General features: G+C 42.3%; 1 protein-coding gene across 3 annotated transcripts in view; it reads right to left on the bottom strand.

Moving 5' to 3' along the window:
• fndc3ba (fibronectin type III domain containing 3Ba) overlaps positions 1 to 23,373 on the bottom strand; it is a 131,134-nt gene that overhangs the window by 59,494 nt on the left and 48,267 nt on the right. For all 3 annotated transcript variants that reach the window (XM_015969634.3, XM_015969635.3, XM_015969636.3), the window contains one exon: positions 2,642 to 2,718. In XM_015969634.3, the coding sequence (XP_015825120.3) occupies positions 2,642 to 2,718 (77 nt within the window). The remainder of the gene's footprint in view (positions 1 to 2,641; positions 2,719 to 23,373) is intronic.

The following is a 23,373-nucleotide window of genomic DNA, read 5'->3' as shown; positions in this document are numbered from 1 at the left end:
GATCCGATACTTTCGATACATAAAAAACAAGAAAAGGAAGAAACAGTTCCAGAATGTTCTTTATTTTTTATTTTATTACCTTTTTATTTTAATTTTTAACAACAGATCACTTCTGTGAGGTAGCTTGAACAATCAAGTAATAAATAACATAAATTCTTCACTTTTGGACTTTATTGCAAATATAAAAAGTCTAATATAAAAACAGATAGCACTTCAACTTAAAATACCCGGCAGGGGTCTATTTTGCATCGGCCCCCAAAATGCTTAGATACGCCCCTGGGGGGAAGGAGTTTTGAAGATGATCTGAATTGTACCAACTATATAAATACTACATGCTGATAAATTATTGCTTTATACAGGTACAAACATGTACTGGGATCAATCTACCTACATTTTATTTTTTTAAGATTTTTTTTCCTATCTTCCTGTCCTGGCTGTCTCTGATCTTGCTGCATCTCCCTGTCCTCCAGAAAAACTCCTGCCTGCTTCCTTCTTTTTCACCTCACAAGTAACTTTTTAACTAGCAGATCAAATTGATCTATTAACTGCAAAAAAGCGGAGTGTGCACTGCGCTGCCCGGCTGCGCCAGTGACGAGCGCTGCAGCGGGGGCAGCGCGAGCGCGTCCACACGTCATGCTCAAATAGACAGAACTTACCAGAGAGAAAATGAACGGACACGAATAACAGTGGGTTAATTGCATATTTTTGGTGACACCACTTAGAAACTTAGAAAATGTTACTGTGGCCGTGTGCCGAACGCAGCTGGAGTTCATGAATAATCAGCGGTCTGCCTGCTGCTCTGCTCAAAAGAATCCCTGCTACGCTGAGTCCATATAAATAATATAATATAGGTAGAAACCAGATCTTTTTTGATCTCCTTCTGGGTGTGTAAGTTAAGGGCATCAACCTTTAAGGAGAACCAAGTTACTCTCCTGTAATTTGAACCCAGTATCCGAGTCCGGATCGGGAAATAAAGCCTGAGTCCCGATCAGTCTGACACCAAGTGATCGGGCCGATTTCCGATCATGTGATTGGATCGGGACATCCCTACTCTCCACACTTATTATTTTTTGATTTTTAAATTAAAAATTTTTCTTCACCATTCTTTGTTCCTTATAGAAGAGCTGAGTACAGCTTGTGGAGTTTTTTTTTTTATCGTGGAAAACCGGAAATGGATGAAATGTGCTGTTGGAGATTTGTAAACACTTTCCAGCAGGTGAAAAAAAATCCAAAATCAGTCAGGAATCAGTAGCCTAGTGAACTAGACCAAATTCTTGCTCTGCAATGTTTGGTCTAGGGACGCTTCATTGGAACCTCTGCGGCCCCTAGAAGCATTCTGGCGGGCCAATAACAGCGCTCTATTGGCTTTGTGGGCGGGATGATGCGATGGAGTGGAGTAAGATGGTGACAGCTTATTTAAAATGGCTAATACATCTATTTGGGACTATTTGGACTTGGGATTTATTAGAATCAGGAGCAGATAGATGTTTTTAAGTCCTTTACTTGGAAATAGGATGTATTTTCGCCTTCTTCAACAGCGGACTGCCTCATTAAACACATCCGTTGCAGTGAGTATGTCACGTGGTTCATTGTCCAATAGCATGCAGAGATGGTTTGAAAGACAAGGGTAGTACCCGCCCCACAACCGAGAACCGTCAATGGAACGTTGCCAGACTAGATTATAATTTATTTAGTCTGGCTTGCCGGCTAAGGAATCAGTTCAGTGTGACGTTGGGACTTAAGATTACACAAACGTGGATTTGTTTTACTATAACACATATTAACATGACCATAAACCAGCAAAGGTAAAACCAAATTTATGCTTTTGACCTCATTGAATTAGTTGTTTACTGCTGTGTTTGTGGCTTGCTCCATGAGTTTTGCAGGTAGAATAATGACACTTATATTGTTGTAAAGAGGAGAGACTGGGTTTATTTTTAAATGACTGTTTCTGCAGATAGGATCTTATTGCAATGTGTGTTTTTCTCAATGCCTTTTTCCTGATCTGTATGCGGGATACCACCAACAGCTCCCGCACAGCAAAGCAAAGAGACAGCCTTTTCATTTGATGGATTATTGTCATTGGATGTTGTTGAGGTAGAAAACGTGACAAGCCTCTTCAGGTTAAGTACATAAGCAGTTTTCATAGTTTGGTGACTATTAAGCATGCTTTTGGAAGACATTTTTTGCTGGACGTGCTCGGTATCGAGGACCCTCATGTTCAAGTTGTGTGATGCAAAACAATAGTAATTTGGCACCCCCCTATTGGTGATATGTGGTTAGGACATCTGAAAACTGACTTGCAAAAATGTGCCCCACCAAAAGAAAATTCACCAGCTGCCACTGGTTGTGGCCAGAATATATATATATATATATATATATATATAGAGAGAGAGAGAGAGAGAGAGAGAGAGAGAGAGAGAGAGAGAGAGAGAGAGAGCGAGAGAGAGAGAGAGAGAGAGAGAGAGCGAGAGCGAGAGCGAGAGCGAGAGCGAGAGCGAGAGAGAGAGAGAGAGAGAGAGAGAGAGAGAGAGAGAGAGAGAGAGAGAGAGAGAGCTACACATGGAGTGTGAAGACATAAAATGTCTTATGTGCTATCATAGTAAAATCATAGTAAGTAAAATCATTATGACAGACAAACCTGTGAGATGTATCCTGGTGGTACGTGGATGGGGGGGATGGACCCATTTGGGGACATCATGGGAACCTCAGCAGGACCTGAAAGAGACAGAAAATGTAAAATAAATTCATGCTCATGGAGATGTTATTTTCAAAAGGCATCAAGTAATGAACCAATGTACCAATAACTTGGGAGTTTGTATGAAGACATCATCCGACTAATATGCTCATATTAGAAGCATGCAAAGCTGAATCCTCAACCCTTAAACCCATATTTCCCTCTTCAAATGCGGAAAACCAATTTAAAGCTCGACAGTTCACTGAATATTTAAATGTATGCCTCAAAGGAGAAGCAAGAAAATCTACAAAGAATTAGCAGCAGACTGAATATGATGTTGATTTTCCACTGTCCATATCTCCTTCTGTAAAATCTCTCCATCTCCCTCTCTCTTCTACTGTGGATCTGTGATGGAGGTCTGCGGCTGGTAAAGTCGTTGGGACCCCTTTGGGACAGCTGGAAGCAGACCTGGCCTTAGAATAAATCACACAGCACGGGCACGCATGCCGATGTACAGAGGCCCTCACTAACTGCAAACACACATGCATGGAGGAAAACAGCAATATTTTTTGTACGTGTTGACATGTGCTGAATAACTGTAGGTCGTTTCCTAAATGCATTCTGCTTTTGTTTGTTTCATGAGCAGATCCACAAAACCTAATCACACTCACATTTAGTGGCTTTTGGTTTATAATTTGTGACACAGGCTTTCACACATTCCTCCTTTAGTGGTTTTCGTTGTTGCAACATAACTTCCAACACCTTCATTCTTCTGCTCTTGCTCACTTTTTATCTTTCCTGCATAAATCTCCCTCCTGTACTTCAGTTATTACTCACATCCAACCATTTCCTCCCTCCTAAGTTCATCTTTTTCCACCTTGCCTCCCATTGATGCTCATCACCTCTTTTTCTCTCGCCGCCATCAAACAGCTCTCCATCCTCTCCTCAACCTCTCACCCACCGCCATGACTTCTCATCAGCCAAACAAACAGGTAACAGTAAACACATACACCTCCACACACAGCCGGAGCAAAGTCTGAATTGTGGACCAGAGTGTGTTCGGAGCGAGTAGGTCACGGGTAGGAAGAGACAGACCTCTTTCAGTAACGTCTGCTCCCTTAGCGTGGAGACCAGGACTGGATATGAAAGTGTTCATTGAGAAGAAGGTCACAGCATAAGGAGAGCACACACGAAGTTCCACTAAAAGTCTTTCCATCGCTGCCCATAGCACACTTTCCCTTCTTACTCACACACACACACGCACAAACACACAAACACACACACTCTCTCAGCAAACAGACGTGTGTTTGGACAGTCTCTGCTGCCTCCGTGCTCTTCACTCAGCAAATAGCAGCATTCCTCTGCTCACACACAGAAAATTCCCATCCCTGGCCCCCAGGATTGGACCCAACAGGCCCAGATACCCCTTAACCCCTCCCTAAAATACAAGACACTCTTTGTCCTGCTATCCCTCACATATGCATGCACGCGCGCGCACACACACACACACTGCTGTAAGTCACACAATATTAGACTGACTTCCGTTTAGAGAAACTCAGGATAATCAGGCATTTGTGCATCCACTGAATTAACTGTATGTGTTCACGTGTGCAAATAAGTCAGTGTGGTGGTCCTCCACCCACAGTGAGGTATGATGCATCTTTGTGGTCTTTTCTTTAGCTTAACTCCTTAAGCACCACAAATAAAGTCACGACTTCCTCTGTCTAATCCTGCTGGAATCCCAGACAACACAGTCCCACCATCCCCACCCCCACCCCGCTTCGCTCTCTCTGCAGCACTCGCCTTCCATCTGTCGCTTCTAGCACTTCCGACTGCTGGAGGAGTCAGGTCACAGGATCAAATATGAGGTCATAGACTGCATGTTGTACTATGCAGTCAATGTGTGGTAGAGCATACCAGCAGACACCATCTACCATAACACCACTAGAAGTTCAATGAATCTACAATGTTTAAGTTCCCAGAGACACATCATTTCCCATTGATGTTGTGTAGGCAGCGATGCTTCCTGTGTGAAACTGGGATCAGAAGCAGCTTCTTGACTTGCTGAGTCCACCATTTTCCACACTGTCAGCCTCGCTGTGTTGAGCTATTATTTTAAAAAATATATAACTTTATATTAATTTTTTCCATATACAACCTTTAATATACTACTATTTAAACTGTAATCCTCTCCCGCTTCCTTTGGCATGATAACAAGAACAAAAACCTCCTGTTCAGCCCACAATGAATCCTGGGAAAGCCTTTGACAATGAGAATGCACCAGACTTGTCCTCAAATTTTGGAGGAAATGAGGATGCTTTTGAAGATGCATTTTGAGTATCCTTTGAAAGTTATGAGCCTGTCGCTTTGCTGTGACGTAACTGGCCTTAAAATGCGTCACTGAATGGATGCGGCTCCTGGATTTGGATGCAGCCTAAAATTTTAAACTCCTTTGGAGGAATCTCCAAATTTGGCACAGAAACTAAAGCAGCAGGTTCTCTAAGGGGTGCCATTCTGCATGTTTTAATGTTGTCCTGGTCCACACCTAATTTAAATCAATGATCAAAAACAGATATCTGTAGAATAGCCAGGAATACTGGAGCAATGAAGTAACTACAGAATGACCAGGATGAGGATCAGGAGTGACATCTCTCATCTGGGCGAAAATGTTGGTGAACCTGTATTTGGGATCTGGTCAGTGGTAGACCACCTCCATTACTCTTAGCACCTTTCTTCCAGCTTCCAGCATTCTCAAGTCCCATATTTCTCGCCGTGATACCAGATTTATTGATCATACCAGGTATCAATGTAGACTTTGTGTCTTCTTTCAGCTCACCTTAGTTTCTTCTCCCCATTGTCAGATCCTGTAGTTGCCTCCCTGCCTCTCCCTCCAGCGTTTAACGTCCTTGTGAAAGTTCTAGCTTGTTTCATTTGATTTCTCTATAACTCTGCTCATACATCTTTCTCTATTATAAAACCTCCATTATAGGTTTCTTATTAAACCTCCATATAACAAATATAAAAGTTTCCAAACTTCTCAGCTTTTAAACCACTAAATAACAAGTGGCAGAAATGTATGGTCCAAGTGTGCAAACTTAGTGAATAAGTCAGTTAAACACGACCACCTCAACGGCCGATTGTTTTGTTTTCCCATCCATGACTGCAGTGTCTGATGTATTTGTGGCACCCGCAGTAAATCTGTCTCCTTATGTATTTTGATTACTGGAAATTATCCCCAAAATCTGTCATTCAAGTTGGTGGAATGAAGCAGGAATCAGAAGGTTTTGTTGGTGATCCACAGCTGGAGAAACGCAGGTGTGCGCTAAGGTGAGTCAGGGGCGTGCGAGGAGGAAGAGGAGTAATGTCAGAGACGTGGCACGCTAGCCACCGACAGCTGCTTGCTGATGGAGTTAGGCTGGAGCCTGATGGGATTGTTTTGGTGGGAGAGGAGCGATGGCTGGAACAGGGTCTTTTGGATGGTTTGGGAACTGATTGACTGATCAGGATCTCTTATCATGACGAAACGATGACTGATGATCAGGGTGCTGAGTGAAAGCTATTTATCTGGTTGGATGTTGCTGTACACCGTATAGCGGGCCGGGAGCTGATCACACAGGACTGCTGAGAGCTGGGTATGATGAGGACCTGACACCCATTCATTTGTTTTTGTGACCCGCAGTGAGGTCGTAACCCAAGTATTAGGAACCCGCGCTCTCAGTTGAGGCTACGTATTTGTGTGAGTCTTTTGAATCCAGTCCTGCTCGTTAAAGAACGCATTACACAGCTTGATATCACAGTCAGACGAGCCAAAAATAGATTTTTTTTCTCCCACCAGTTGATTCTTAAATGACTATAAGCTGAGAACTTGGAACATCTCAGCGTGATGTGCAGTGTGCCATTAAAGAAATTAGTGGGAATTGGACAAGTGGAGGGAGACAAAAAAGGACACACTTAAAAATAGGACAGAAGACGATCAACAACCTGTAGAAAAAAGGGGTAAAGTCCAACAAAACCCTTAAAAAACTCAAGTCAATATGGGTGAAAATTCTTAAATTCTGTGTTTTTCTGTCAACACGGGGTGCTGTGTGTACATTAATGAGGAAAAATTAATTAATTTTATGGATTTCAGCAAATGGTTGCAATATAACAAAGAGTGAAATATTGAGTAGGGTGTGAGTACTTCAATATATACACTCATGGCAACATTTTAAACAATATGTCATGTCATGTCATGTGACAATAATAAAATATTCTTTTTATTAGGCCCGAGCAGCGAAAGCGCTGCGAAGGCCTCTTGTATTTGCTCTGTTTATTCTTTTTTATTTATTATTCTTAGCCCGCTTTGAACGGCTTTTTGGGGACCTTACCATACCCCAAAACTCACAATATTTTGCACACATGTCAGGCCTGGTGAAAAATTTGATATTTTAAAGGTCCCAAAAAAATCGCAAAGAAAATGGCTGAACAGCGCCCCCTACAAAGTGAAAAAAAAACCCTCTCCATAAAGCTTAGTTTATCGTACAGTTATGAAATTTGGTACACTTGTAGTACTCAACAGTCCACACAGAAAAGTCTCTTGCAAGCATGGTCAATATCAAACAGGAAGTCGGCCATTTTGGGTTGAAATGGCGATTTTTTGCCGTTTTTGCCGTTTTTAGGGTCCGTTTCTGATTGGATTGCTCAATCATTTTTCGCACGATCGTCTCAAAAGTGGTGTAAATTTGCTCAGAAGAGATGGGCGAACAAAATGAGACAAGGATTCTGAGTTTTCGTATATGTTGAAGGGGCAGGGCCAGGCCTCGAAGTTTGACTACTCGCCAAAAAAATTTAAATTGCTATAACTTCATAATTGAATAAAATAGAGTTACCACACTTTCTGTGGTCATTCGTCATCCACCCACAAAGTAATTTGAATGGTCGATTGATGACATCACACAAGCCCCGCCCCCTCAGGACCAAAAAGGTCAAGTTTTTCTGTGAAAGGTCCCAAATTGCCCCATTTAACTTAATCACCACAACTTTGTAGCTGGTAGTTTAAGACAAGTGGGGGATGCTTGGCGTCACTTTATGGGAGTTTTCGGCAGAAGGCGGGGCTGCGGCGGCGCGGCAAAGTCAGGCGTACCGCCGTGGCCTTACGTTTGCCTCCCATTTCGTCATTTCTAAAGATATCATCACGAAACTTCTTGTGAATGATCCTAGTCCGACCCCCAAAAGGATCTGATGGGAACATCCGGTGGGCGTGGCCTATTGTCTGAAATAGCGCCCCCTAGGACCATTAAAACTGTCAGCCCCAAGCCATGCTTTGACTGAGGATTACGAAATTTGGTACTCTAATGTAGTGTCTCAGGATCTACAAAAAAGTCTCTTGGACCCAAGTGCAAAGTCGCACAGGAAGTCGGCCATTTTGGTCCAAGTACGCGATTTAGTGGTTTTCGCACACGTTGTTTGGAGAGTGATGCTCCGTCGCCCTTTTCACCAATCGCCTTCAAACTTCTGCTATATACTCTAAAGACATAGGGTAAAAAATTCAACCGTCGGATTTTTCAAAAGTTGAAAGGTGTGGGCGTGGCTAAGCCTCAAACTTTAACCTGTCGCCACACCACTCTTTTTTTCACAGCTCCCTACTGGACTCCTTTTACCCAATCACCAGGAATCTCTGGCAAATAGCAGTAGACAACTTGAGGTCACTTGGTCTCCAGTACTGGCAGGTTTCGAAAAAAGGCGGGGCTTTGGGAGCATGGCGAAAATCGCCATCACGCCATGGAAATACGTTTGCCTCTCATTTCTTCAGTTATCGTGATATCGCTACGGAACTTCTGGTGAGTGATCCTAGTCTGACCCCCAAGAGACATTGACAGCTGAAATATGTGGGCGTGGCTTATTTTCTGAAATAGCGCCCCCTAGGACCATTTAAACTAATAGCCCCAAGCCATGCTTTCACCGAGGACTACGAAATTTGGTACACTAATGTGGTGTTTCAGGACCTACAAAAAAGTCTCTTGGAGCAAGGCGCAAAGTCGCACAGGAAGTCGGCCATTTTGGTCCAAGCACGCGATTTAGTGGTTTTCGTACACTTTGTTTGGAGAGTGATGCTCCGTCGCCCTTTTCACCAATCCCCTTCAAACTTCTGCTATATACTCTTAAGACATAGGGGAAAAAATTCAACCGTCGGATTTTTCAAAAGTTGAAAGGTGTGGGCGTGGCTAAGCCTCAAACTTTGACCTGGCGCCACGCCACTCTTTTTTTCACAGCTCCCTACTGGACTCCTTTTACCCAATCAGCAGGAATCTCTGTTAAATAGCAGTAGACAAGTTGAGGTTACTTGGCGTCCAGTACTGGCAGGTTTCAAAAAAAGGCGGGGCTTTGGGAGCATGGCGAAAATCGCCATCACGCCATGGAAATACGTTTGCCTCTCATTTCTTCAGTTATCGTGATATCGCTACGGAACTTCTGGTGAGTGATCCTAGTCTGACCCCCAAGAGAAATAGACAGCTGAAATTTGTGGGCGTGGCCTATTTTCTTAAATAGCGCCCCCTAGAGCCATTAAAACTGTCAGCCCCAAGCCATTCTTTGACTGAGGATTACGAAATTTGGTACACTAATGTGGTGTCTCAGGAACTACAAAAAAGTCTCTTGGAGCCAAGTGCAAAGTTGCACAGGAAGTCGGCCATTTTGGTCCAAATACTCGATTTAGTGGTTTTCGCACACATTGTTTGGACAGCGATGCTCCATCGTCCTTTGCACCAATCTCCTTCAAACTTCTGCTATATACTCTTAAGACATAGAGGGAAAAATTCAACTGTCGGATTTTTCAAAAGTTGAAAGGTGTGGGCGTGGCTAAGCATCAAACTTTAACCTTTCGCCATTACATTACATGACTTAATAACTCCCAAGTGCATGATCAGATCTATTTCAAACTTTGTCTGTTTGATCACTGACCACATCTCAAGACAACGACAATGTGGACAGCTGACATCACCTAAGCCCCGCCCCCTGACAACAGGAAGTCTATTGTTTTATGGTGAAATGCCCATATTTGTCCCCTCTAATTTAGTGAACATGACACTAAGGTCATACACTGTCTTCATGATGTTGTAATGACCATTCAGATCTGATAGCTTTCCAGAAAGGGAGGGGCTTTGATGCCATGGTGAATGCTGGTGTGACGCCATGACCTTACATTTGTCTGTAACTTCTAGAAACGGCCTCCGATTTGCCCGGGACTGAACATGGCAATGAACAATCATGCCCTTTAGCCAATGAGGCACAAACTGCTGGTGAATGTTATATAATGTTACCAAAGCTGACCTCAATGGGACTTTTCTGTAGTTGGTCACAGCGCCCCTTAGATAACGTTATCCTTCGATAACTTTAAAAGACATGGTCAGAATAGCATTAAAGGTGGTCACTGTCATCACACCACCAGTGTGGTAAAGATAGAGGATTCCCTAGTGGTGAGACGTAAAATATAATGGTGGGCTCAAAGGGGATGCTGAGTCAGTGTGAGGTGCGGACAAGGTGGCCGTTAGCAGTTTCTGGTGTCGGGGTGGTCGACGTTTCTGTTTCGCAAATGTAGCCTGGTGCCCCGGGCTGCCGGCCAGGCCGGAGCGGCGCGGAGCTGCGAGGGCCGAACGACGCTGCTTGCAGCTTTAATTTATGTTGATTTTCCTATGAAGAGGCAGAAAGACGTCATCATGGATCTCTTTTTGCTGGCCAACATCATCTTAGTGCAGTTTAAGAGAAGTTCTTTGATGAACCGTGATGGTATTTTAAATAAAAATCATCAAAATCAGAAAACATTTTGGAAAATAAGGATTAATCTGGAACCAACATCACACTCTACCATCCTAGTGAACTGCAGGACCTCCACAGCTTCATAGAAACAGAGCACCTGCATAACAAACACATACTATTTATATCTGAACTTAAAAACTTTGAATTGTCGCTGAAGATTTACTCAAAAAATACACACACCTGTTGATGGTAAACATCCTGTCTCGGGTTTTACCACACACATTCATAAACACGCAAACCCAGACTAAGCCTGATTACGCATAGTCACAAAAACAACAGCAAAGTGATAACTAGATTTATTTAAATAAAACATGCAATTCAGCAGCTGGCAACACACACACACACACACACACACACACACAGAGATGATGCAATGTTTCAGCTAGTTCCCATGATACAACTGAAGAAGTGCCCCAAGAAAACAACAGAAAAGTGGCCACACACACCCAATTAATGACATCCCCCGAAAAAACAGCAACTTCTCCACACACACACTCCACCACATCTACAGATCAGGCAGCAGAAATGTAGGTCGACTGTGTGTCAGTGTTCCATCAAGCAGAACCACAGAGAATGTTTCCTTCGTTCCCCTTATCCCTGCACATGTGGCCAACACATTGAAAGGAAACACAGACTCTCTTGGGAAAGTGTGTGTGTGTGTGTGTTGATGCATGTGGAGTGTTGGTATCTAACCAACGGAGTCTGTTAGTGAGTTGACCTACATAAACTAACTCAAACCAAATAGATTCCCTAACACTGAAACTAAATAAATAAATATGTAAAGCATAATTAATAAAGTTTCTATCTTCAAAATGACATGAAGTAAAAAAAAAAAAAAAAAAAGACGTTCCCAGAGTTACAAAACCATTTAAACCCTTTTGGAGCCTCTTGGTAGGCAGCTGTCCAGTATGGATGTGCACTTTTAATCCAGTGTGTGTGTGTGTGTGTGTGTGTGTGTGTGTGTGTGTGTGTGCGTGCGTGCGTGCGTGCGTGCGTGCGTGCGTGCGTGCGTGCGTGCGTGCGTGTGTGTGTGTGTGTGTGTGTGTGTGTGTGTGTGTGCGTGCGTGCATGGGTGGGGGTCAGTTTTGATGTGGTGTTGCCTGGAAGTTATGCAAGCATCAGCAGTGTAACGTTATCTGTCCTTGAAGCTCCAAGAGCAAGGCACTCCCACGACAGCGCACATGCATGCACGAACACACACACACACACACACACACACACACATAGACACTTAGTCATGTGAGGATACATTTACTTTAGAATGCATGCCTATTGCCACATTTTATTCCTTTATATGAAACAAAGCACTGTTAAATGGAGCCAGAGAAGAAACAGCAAGGTGCATGATGGGAATTGTAGTAAAGAGTGAAACACTCTAAAAGGAGAGATGGGGAGAACACTAAAGCAGAAAACGTGGGAGGCAACTTAAAAATAGCCAGTTCTATTTATATGGAACTTGTTTTCCTTAATGTGACATGTTTGTGCAGAGTCACACACACACACACACACACACACACACACACACACATGGTTCATCTCCGGTGAGTCAAGTCCGGCGGACTTCTTTTCCCTGGGCAGGGTGAGGCTCAGTGATCAGGGAGGAAGTTGACACTTCCTGAGTCGCCCCTGCCTTCATTCTATTGCCCTCATGACACTGCCACTCAGCACAGCGGTGCAGGATCAAGCTCATGCATGAACACACACAGGTTTCACAAAAAAGTGCACGTACAACATAAAAACACACACCCAAACAAGCATTTGGGGCAGGCTGATGTAACAAGAGACAAGTACTGATTTATATTGAAATCAAATTAAGCCTAAAACCACAATATCTGATAACGTCTCACCTTTTCTGTGTGTGTGTGTGTGTGTGTGTGTGTGTGTGTGTGTGTGTGTGTGTGTGTGTGTGTGTGTGTGTGTGTGTGTGTGTGTGTGTGTGTGTCTGCAGGTGCCTTTCTTAAGATTACTGAGCCAACTTGCACTGAGCTTCCATGCCTAAAGTTGCATAACAGCCTCATTGAAAAGTGCCATCAGTTATACCAGCTGATGAGGTTATTAGGAGTGATGACCTCAGCAGCATCATACATCAGCATGAAAGACGAAAACGACGCAGCACTTGTTGTGAGGCTTTTAAAAGCAGAACTTAAAATCCTGAGATCACTTGTTCTGATTCATGTTTAACACCAGACTCATTTTCATGAGAGGATTTAATTCTGATTTAAAAGGCCAATACTGACTTACAACTGTTGTACTTAAACTATCCTGGAAATACAAACTTACACATACATATAATATTTGCAGAACTTTGTACACGGTGAGTTTGTGGACCTGGAAAAGTGTAGTATTCTTCTAGTGCATTTGTGGACATTAAAAGCATCAGATTTCTGGTTCCATCAGTATTTTCATACTTTTTGTTTTACTGTAATGTCTACTTGACTTGGATTTGTTTTTTTAAAGAAAAAAATTCCTAACACATCCCAAAGGTGTTAGATTTGTTGTAAAACGATGTTATCTGCAGCATCTCATCCTGCCTTGATCATTGCATGAATGACTTTAAAGCAAACAACCCTTCATCTGTTGAGTGTGTACGGTCTACAGCCCTACCTCTACCCAGCCCTGATCCCTCTCTGGTTTTCCCCCACCCAGAGGAGGGGATGCTGTCGGCCGACCTACTTCTGCTGCTGGGTCTGCTCCAGAAGAAGGCAACGTAACGTCTGGAGGGACACTAAAACCAGCCGTGCTTTGTTCTCCAGATCTCAAACATGTACAAACACACACCCTTTGAACAGCTGTGAGCACGCTCTGGCACTCAGACACACACAGAAACTTCACGTAAGTTTTCAGTTAGACGCCCCGACACGTGTGCAGGATCTCTCTGGATGTTGCACTGACATGAAAGAGACAGTCGTTCACACACACTGACATTTGAACGGTGTACGCTGACAGAAACCACGGTCACCTCAGCCACAATGTCAGATAGCCACATAGTGCAAACACAATTCCAGACGCGACAACACACTCTTGCTGCTGTTTTCTAGTTTTACCATGAGATTGTTCTCGAGCCCTTAGATGAAGCTGTTGGGATTCGGATCCAGGCTACGCTCGCTGCAGATCCTCGACATGCGGGACTTCACGTGTCACTCATGCCTCCATGTACTTGTACAGAGACTCGTGTGCATAAATTCTGCAGAAGGATGTGCATGCACGCACCTGCACACACAAAGATACACACTCCAGACAATGGTGACTCATTATATCCATTCCCTAATGAACTGCGTGTCTAATAAAGTGAGAGAAAGAGAGGAAGAAAAGAAGAGCAACAGCTGTTCACGTATAAACAAACTCAAAGAGTCATGAAATCCTGCGCTGCACTCCTTTTCTCCTCACTCTCTTCAACGCAAAGCTCTGCTACCTGACCTACTGAAGCAACAGAAAACTTTTTGCTTTTTTATTACTAATTTTTCTCTTCCCATACACAACGTGCTGCGTTCAGACCCAGCTGTACACCACACACACACTTTTCTCCTATCTCTCCCCATGTTAATATGCAGCATTCCTGAGATGTGAGTCAGTCTGAACAGTACCAAGTTTGTGTCCACCAGAGAGAGCAAAAAAAGTGCACGTTTGCATGCATGTGTGTGTGCGTGCGTGTGTGTGCGTGCATGTGTGCTTGCAAGTGTGTGTGTGTGTGCGTGCATGACCGTGGTGATTAAAAAGAAGGGAATGTCAGTAGAACTACAGAGGGAAAAAGTGGAAGTCCTACATTAGCAGGGACTTTCCCTCAAGTTTCCAGCCATTATTTTTATTTTGTCTCTACAGCACGCACGTGAGCGTGCATGTTATATGGTGTGTGTGTGTCCTATGGCTGTAGCACGATTAGCAAACTCATGAAGAAATTGTAGGCACTGAGGTGGAGTAACAGGATAAAACTATCAGGGTCAGACTTATCCACCATCCTCTCCGATCATTCCTTGACCTCCCGGGTTGGGCCCACCCACTGACTGACACACACACTTCTACACATCCAATCTGATCAGAGGAAGAAAAAGAACACGTGGTACTTCCCTGTGAATGTGAAACACAAGATGTAAACAATTACATGTGGAACTTTGCGGCTGTGCCAACGGACTCGGGCACATTCCCTTTATCTCCTTTGATGTGTCAAATCTCAATCTGCAGCCAGCAGACTAAAGAGGAGTCCAGTCCTAAATAATTGCATATTTTTAAATCAAGATTTCTAGAAAAAGTGGACTTTTCTTACAATCTGTTGTCAATCGTGCCTGTGCATCCTTAACCAAAGCAGAGTAAATAAGTGTTAGCAGCTGCAGCTCACTGTTGGGTGCTTCTAATCCTTTGATGTCCACACGGAGACAAACCAATGATACGTTATCTTGAACTTTTATATTCATTTGGGGCAACGTGGGCTAGAATTATGCAGCACCAGTTATATGAATATCTGGTTTTTGTCCAGCTCTGACCTACCAACACAGATTTAGGCCATTTCCAATTTATCACATTATAATTATAAAATCATTCATTTGCATTCACAAAGTAAAAAAATATATATATATACATTTGATTATGTAGTTTATGTTAAACTGGTCTGTGATTATACTGACTAACCTCTAAAACTCTGCCCCTCGAACAAATCCATATCAGTCAGTCCCAAGAGTTATAATAAAAGTTGACTTTAAACAAATGGGAAAACCCCGATTTAAACTAAAATATTGGGAACATAATGGAAAGAGGGGACAGGGAAGCAAAGGAGGAAGCAGTGAAGGTGGGGGAAAGGGTGGAGGACCGGAGAAGTGCTCCAGCTGTACCCTGAGCGTCTAGAGTGCCAAGCATTTCAACACTGGAAAGATCTTTCTGCCTGTCTGGAAAATTTCTGCAAGCTATCCCCTCTGTGCAGCTGCCTTTCACACGCTCTTTCTCACAAAATGAAGACTGTCCTCTCATGAGTTTTATTCACCCTTCTCTACAGAAGCCCCTCCCACTCCCAGGTTACCCAGCTGCAACAGCAAGTCCAAGCTGGAAAACGATCATCGGCAGCAGCACAGAGGTGGCTGGGGTCACGGCATGGAGGAAGTGGCCTCACCCAGAATGCATGACACGACCAGACATGCAGCCCCAATTCTCTCATTCTCCCTCGCTTTCTTTTCTACTCTTCTTTTATTTCCTTTCCTGCATACATTCATTCCTTCCTCCCTCCCTGCCTTGGTCTGCCGCCTCGTGCCCTACTTAGTGAGGGCATTGAGTTTATAACTGAGCGCTGGGCAGGGCATACAACAACAATCACCTCTCTCTTCGCCTCACACACACACACACACACACACACACACTGAAGTCAAGGTTTTAACTGAAGTGTGCCAAATGAAGCAAACCTGTCCTCTCTGTCCTTTTGTCTCATCAAAAGTAACTTAAGGTGCAGAATGAAGGAGAGAAAATGGTCGTTCTGCCGCACAAACACACTAACTGTGCCCAGAAGGATCACATTCCATTTACACTCCACCTAGAGTCTGAGTCGGTTCCCCTGGCGACCAGTTTTCCAGATGCATAAAACACAAAATTAGAGCATAAGTGCTAAAGACACCTCTAGAACCTGTTTCACAGTTACCCTGGAGGCAGACAAACTAGCAGGTAAATCCTCTGCAAAAAGAATTTCACTAATTTGGCAGAGATCTCATAAAACACACCTAAACACACAAACACACACACAAATTCTAATTTATAATCTTTTTTTCTCTCTTCCATAAACCTCTAAATATATTTTATATGAAGCAACTCCCCCAAAAAGAGATTTGACAGGTGTCAGCTTGAAGCAAAGGTAAAAGAAAATAATTCATAGTGGTTAAGTGTTTAAACTCCCGACTGTGATGTCACTGTCTGAGATTTAAAACTCTCTAAAACTCTACTTTCTCAATTAAGAGACATACTAAATCAAATATACCCAAATGTATGACTTTGTATTGATTTTGATTTATTTTATTCCTGTTGATGCTAGATATGTGTAGCAAAAATTACTTTTGATTTTCCTAAAATGTGAAATCACTCAATTTGAAAACAAGTCCACAATGTTCGAGTTGACTTGGACGCGGCTCCATGTCCACGTTTTAGGTCTGATACTGATGATTAGGCAAAACACTCAGGATCTGAGCCAATCAGAGGCAGAGAAGTACTGATCTATTAACAGAGAGCAGACGGCTCAAGCAATTGTCATAAACAAACATTGATGACTTGTGCAAAAATTGGCAAGACTTTCATGAATCTCTGATATAAAGGATTTACGAATTTTACAGTGAAAAAAATCACAAATCTTACTAATGCATGAATCATGTTGGTTGGACAGTTATATTGAAACAAATTTCCTTCTAAGTTAGCTGGGTAGCTTTAGATGGACGTAGTTTGTAGGGTTGCCAAGTCTGTCGAAGTCAGTCTAACTCAAAACCAGCAGGCAAAAAACCAGAGTTGTTTGAAGAACAAAAGCCAGTAAACAGGAGCGACCCAAAAATGATTTCTTGTAACTCTAAAACCTAATTTATACTTCTCCGTCTGCGCCAGTACAGAGACAGGCAACGCCATTATGGGTCGGTGCAAGGACTCTCCGACAAGCTCGCATAGGTTAACGGAGACATGCCCAACTTTTTAAACTCTCCTTAAAAAGTGAAAGAGACCACAACCTTGTGATTGGTCAGGGCGCCGCTTCCTTTAAATTCATCAACAGCACCGCCATTGCCCCCTCAAAAAATAGAAAAATATTTAGCGACATGAAACAGACTGAAGACCTCCTCGTCGAAAATACGAACGTTTATTCACCCGTGACTCAGTGAACGGAAATGACAGGAAACGTGGGTTTGGACATGCCGATTGCATGAAGAGTTGGAGGAGAATGAGGAAGAAATATGTCCATGTTAAAAAAAAGTCTCTTAAATGTATGAAAACAATGTATATACACCATCTATGGGCTAGAAATGTGACTGTAACGGTGGCAGGATGCCTCAGAGAAGAACTACATCCTCTGTTGTCCTGACGAGGAATTTGCAACACTGCCCAGGTGATGGAGAAGTCTGAAGAGAAAACACCCCGGACAATCCTTGTGTGCGACTCCAGACTTGAGGTGATGGAGAAGTATAAATTAGGCTTAAGCCACAGCCTCCTTTTCTTTTTCAGGTGAAGAAGGCATCATTAAGAAAAAAAAAGCCTATCAGTGAATTAGAAACAAATAATCGGCTCTAAAATTAGCAACAGCTACTCTTTGTCATTCAAATCTATAACAACAAGCCAACAGCAAGATGGCAAACAACCACACTTCCTCTAACACATACTACCATAATAACTGTAGTAAGTGATCGCTACTGAAACTCCCAAAAGTGCTAACAGCAGATGTGAGGAAGTATTTAACTACTTATCAACTTACTGTGCATGACCCGTATGTGCTCGTCACCCAGAATCTTCTGGCTTTGGTCCATAGCTGGCAACAGCCATGAAACTCATAGAATGTAAGTGAGAAAGTCACTTTTGTTTAGCAAAAATGGGCTGCAGTACCCACATTTGACCACAGGATGTCACTCTTACGTCACTCTTACACAATGCATCTTTAAGGTAAGATTTACCACTACTGGTGCAACATAAGGGGCACAGGCTACCCAAGAACAAAGATTTCATTTGAAATATATAAACCCTTAAATCAGCCGAGCCAAACAATTGTATCAAATGAGTGATCCCACATCCTGCTTTTTCTCATTACTGAATGCAAATGATATACTTCCACAATACAATTTAATCAGAATGCAGACATCAACAAATCCGTTTTAGCTACACGTCTACAACTACCCCACATGAGTGGGGTACAAATTTCAGTCAGGTTAGAAAAAGAAACCTAAAACAACCACCTCTGGTTACAAGAAGCAATGGGAACATCCAAACCAGTGCACTAAATTAAGCCCTTTCAGAAAAAATATCAAGTATATGTCTTCTCTCCCTGCTTGTTTAAAGCCATCTGGCTGGAAGTAAACCTAGGCTGCAAGGCTTTCCACCGCTTTTCTCTCAACCAGCTATTTCCATTTGCATCAAAGAGTTCTGAGTGTAGAAGTGCACACTTTGGATAGAGGATGGTCAAAAAACATATGAGGAAGCATCTGTAGTGATGCCGAGATATTAGAGGTGTCTATTGGACTGAAACAGAAAATGATAAGAAAAAAGAAATAAAACAATGAAAATCTCCTTATCCCTTCATTTTTCCTTTAGCCTAGAATTCTAGACAAACCGTAGCAGTACCAAAAGATTTTACTCTGCAGCTTGGTCTAGCCACGCTCCACTGTAGCCTCAGCAGGCCTACCATTGGTGTAGGCTGGGCCAATCACATCGTTTTATGTTTGTAGAGAGATGCTAGGTGGGCCTAGCACGTCACAGCAGAGTTTTTATATATATATATATATATATATATATATATATATATATATATATATATATATATATATAATGACACTCAGCTGTGACGGAGCAATACAAACAAGATGGCATCGGCTCAGGTACGGCACTCATTTGAATCGGCTTTGGCATCAACTTTGGACGATTCAGATCTGGGGTTTTCTTTGAGAAATGAGCAGATGGAGGTAATTAATCCTTCATTTTGAAAAAAAGACTACGCTGAATAGGTCAAGTTTTTGGTGCTGTGATTAGTCCTGGCGCTGTCCAGTTGCATGCAGAGGCAGTTTGACAGACATAACCATAGATTCCACCCCACAACTAAGCACTGTCTATGTCTATGTCTATATTTACGTTTATAGGATGGCTCGCCAGGCTAGTCTTCCATACATTTTCATCTAAATAATTAAATTTAGGTCACAAACTTCATCAAGATCCAAACTTGCACTAATATTTCAAAAATATTTATCTTAAACATTAATTTATTTAGTTTTAAAAACCATGGTGGCAATACAAAGTGGTCATAATAAGGAACGCTGATATAGAAGAAACGATTGCTGAATCAATAAATGATTTAAAACTGCAGGTCTAGCATTCTTTGAAGAAATGCTCACCACTTTTAATACTTTTAATAAAGTTTAATCAAAATAATTTTATGTTATAGTTAGAGTTGTTTTGGTCAAATATTAGAAATAATTAAAATTAAATGCTATACTGAACTAAACAATTGTTTTAATGTACCGTTCCTAAGCAGAGATGAAAATCAGATTATTTTTTTCTATATGTGAAATTGCCATCACTAAGAACTAATTAACATTAGCCATAAAATAAACTAAATGTGAAATTGTTTAGTTTCTCAATCTTATTTTTTGACTTTTCTAAATCTGAATCAGGCAATATTGTCATGGCAGCTTAGAGCTGTAAAAGAATCCTACATTGTTATTGGCCCTCTTAGCTAGAGATGATGCATTGCCTTAAATGATAATCCAAGATGTCATCTAATCCGTTATCAAAAGGCCGTTGTTATAATAACTAGTGTCAATTAGCTATGGTAGCCATCTTGAATTGGGTCAGCTTCAAAAGTAAATCGGTTGTAGTTGAATATCCAACGATTTCTTTCTAGAAATAAAATCTGTCCTTTTGACTTTCAGCAGCAGGAAATAAAAATGTGTATTAGTTTTCATCAAAGCAGCATTAATATATTGAAAGAGGAGTTTCTTCATGATACAGGAGACATTGCGATTTCGCAAAAAGTCTTATCAAAGTGATTGTATGCAGGAAGCATCCCTGGGATATCTCCAACAACAGTAACAGTTGCTCTGTTGTGGGAGACATGAGAAGATATAACAACTGGGATACACCCAGACAAGGTCTGGCCAGAACAAGGGAGGGAAAGTGTGCAAACTGAATGCATCTGCTGGTAAATACAAACCAGACGCTCATTCTCACTCTGCTCTGGTTTAGTTACACACATATATGTTGTTCAGCATGTGTGTAACTCAAGTCAGTGTGAGCTGCCAGAAAAAAATGACCTAAGCCTGCAGGACTGCAGCAGAAACAAGACCATGTTTCCCACTGTGGTGAAGGTGAAGCAAATATAGACTAAATTATATTAATCAAATGCCATAATTTTAAACTATTTTCTGCTGGTGTTCCCCAGGGCTCTGTACTTGGACCTCTCTTATTCATCATCTACATTCTTCCACTTGGCCAAATCTTTCACAAATACAAGATAAATTTCCACTGCTACGCAGATGACACCCAGGTCTACAGGTGCTGGCCAGTAAATTAGAATATCATCAAAAGGTTGAAAATATTTCAGTAATTCCATTCAAAACGTGAAACTTGTACATTATATTCATGCAATGCACACAGACCAATGTATTTCCGATGTTTATTACGTTTAATTTTGATATTTATAGGTGACAACCAATGAAAACATCAAATCTGGTATCTCAGAAAATTAGAATATTCTAAAGGCCAATGAAAAAATGTTTGTTTCTCTAATGTTGGCCAACTGAAAAGAATGAACATGAAAAGAATGTGCATGTATAGCACTCAATACTTAGTCGGGGCTCCTTTTGCCTCAATAACTGCAGTAATGCGGCGTGGCATGGACTCGATCAGTCTGTGGCACTGCTCAGGTGTTATGAGAGCCCAGGTTGCTCTGATAGTCGTCTTCAGCTCCTCTGCATTGTTGGGTCTAGCGTATTGCATCCTCCGCTTCACAATACCCCATAGATTTTCTATGGGGTTAAGGTCAGGCGAGTTTGCTGGCCAATCAAGGACAGGGATACCATGGTCCTTGAACCAGGTGCTGGTGGTTTTGGCACTGTGTGCAGGTGCCAAGTCCTGTTGAAAGGTGAAGTCTGCATCCCCATAAAGTTGGTCAGCAGCAGGAAGCATGAAGTGCTCTAAAACTTCCTGGTAGACAGCTGCATTGACCCTGGACCTCAGGAAACAGAGTGGGCCAACACCGGCAGATGACATGGCACCCCACACCATCACTGACGGTGGAAACTTTACACTGGACCTCATGCAACGTGGATTCTGTGCTTCTCCGCTCTTCCTCCAGACTCTGGGTCCTTGATTTCCAAAGGAAATGCAGAACTTGCTTTCATCAGAAAACATAACTTTGGACCACTCAGCATCAGTCCAGTCCTTTTTGTCCTTGGCCCAGGCGAGACGCTTCTTGCGCTGTTTCATGTTCAAGAGTGGCTTGACACACGGAATGCGACACCTGAATCCCATGTCTTTCATGAGTCTCCTCGTGGTGGTTCTTGAAGCGCTGACTCCAGCTGCAGTCCACTCTTTGTGGATCTCCCCCACATTTTTGAATGGGTTTGTCGTCACAATTCTCTGCAGGGTGCGGTTATCCCTAGAGCTTGTACACTTTTTTCTACCACATTTTTTCCGTCCCTTCGCCTGTCTGTTAATGTGCTTGGACACAGAGCTCTGCGAACAGCCAGCTTCTTTAGCAATCACCTTTTGTGTCTTGCCCTCCTTGTGCAAGGTGTCAATGATTGTCTTTTGGACAGCTGTTAAGTCAGAAGTCTTCCCCATGATTGTGGTGCCTTCAAAACAAGACTGAGGGACCTTTTAAAGGCCTTTGCAGGTGTTTTGAGTAAATCAGCTGATTAGAGTGGCAGCAGGTGTCTTCTATATTCAGCCTTTTCAGAATATTCTAATTTTTTGAGATACCAAATTTGGAGTTTTCATTAGTTGTCACTTATGAATATCAAATTTAAATGTAATGAACATTGGAAATACATTGGTCTGTGTGCATTGCATGAATATAATGTACAAGTTTCACGTTTTGAATGGAATTACTGAAATATTTTCAACCTTTTGATGATATTCTAATTTACTGGCCAGCACCTGTATATCTCCTCTCAACCCGATGCAATCTTCCCTACAGCCTCCCTGTCCAGCTGTCTCCTTGAGATAAAATCATGGAACTCAACAGCAATAAAACTGAAATTCTACTCATAAAGAAACCCTCTACTTTGAACAAATCTCCCAGCATATCAATTAACATAAATAATTCCTCCATCCTTCCTTCCCCCCATGTAAAGTGTCTGGGTGTCATCCTTGACAGCACTCGATCATTCAAAGCCCACATCAACAACATCAATCGCTCAGCCTACTTCATTTACGCAACATCAAACGACTCCGCCCCGCTCTCACTCCTCATGCTACAGCCATCCTCATACACAGCCTAGTCACTTCCAGAACTGATTACTGTAACTCTCTCCTTTTTGGTCTCCCCTATAAATCCCTTCATTGGCTCCAGCTTCTCCAAAATGCTGCTGCACGGATCATCCCTCGTACCCCCTCCAGAGATTCCATCAGCCCTGTTCTTCAACTGCCCACTGAACACAGAATCTCCTTCAAAATCTTGCTTCTCACCTACAAATGTATCCACTGTCTCTTCCCCTCCTTACCTCTCTGATCTCATCCGTGTTGCGGTCCCATCTCGCTCCCTCGGGTCTTCCTCTTCCATTCACCTTGTGGTTCCTCCTGCTCGTCTCACCACCGTTGGAAACAGAGCTTTCAGTCGCTCTACTCTGGAACTCACTTCCTCCTGACATCCGAAACACAGACTCCCTCCTCTCATTTAAATCCAAACTCAAAACTCACCTGTTCAAACTGGCTTACTCTCTCTAGTCCACAAACTCTCCACTCTGTAATTTATAGTAAATTCTTTATAATTCTACTGTTTAAATTATCTTATTCTTATTTTTGCTTAAGTTTTATCACGTTTTGTTAGGCGACCTTGGGTTTTGAAAGGCGCCTATAAATCAATGCTTTATTATTATTATTATTATTATTATTATTATTATTATTACTATTACTATTATTATTATTATTAAGGGATGTGCAAAATGCATGAAAAGTTGGAGTTGCCACCACGAAAGCTTCATGACATCACATCTTGCCAAGCAGGATGCATCTTCATGCTCACCATCCCACCC

The sequence above is a fragment of the Nothobranchius furzeri genome, chromosome 18 (assembly GCF_043380555.1).
Source record: "Nothobranchius furzeri strain GRZ-AD chromosome 18, NfurGRZ-RIMD1, whole genome shotgun sequence".
Classification (NCBI taxonomy): Eukaryota; Metazoa; Chordata; class Actinopteri; order Cyprinodontiformes; family Nothobranchiidae; genus Nothobranchius; species Nothobranchius furzeri.
This window is presented reverse-complemented; position numbering and strand designations above follow the sequence as displayed.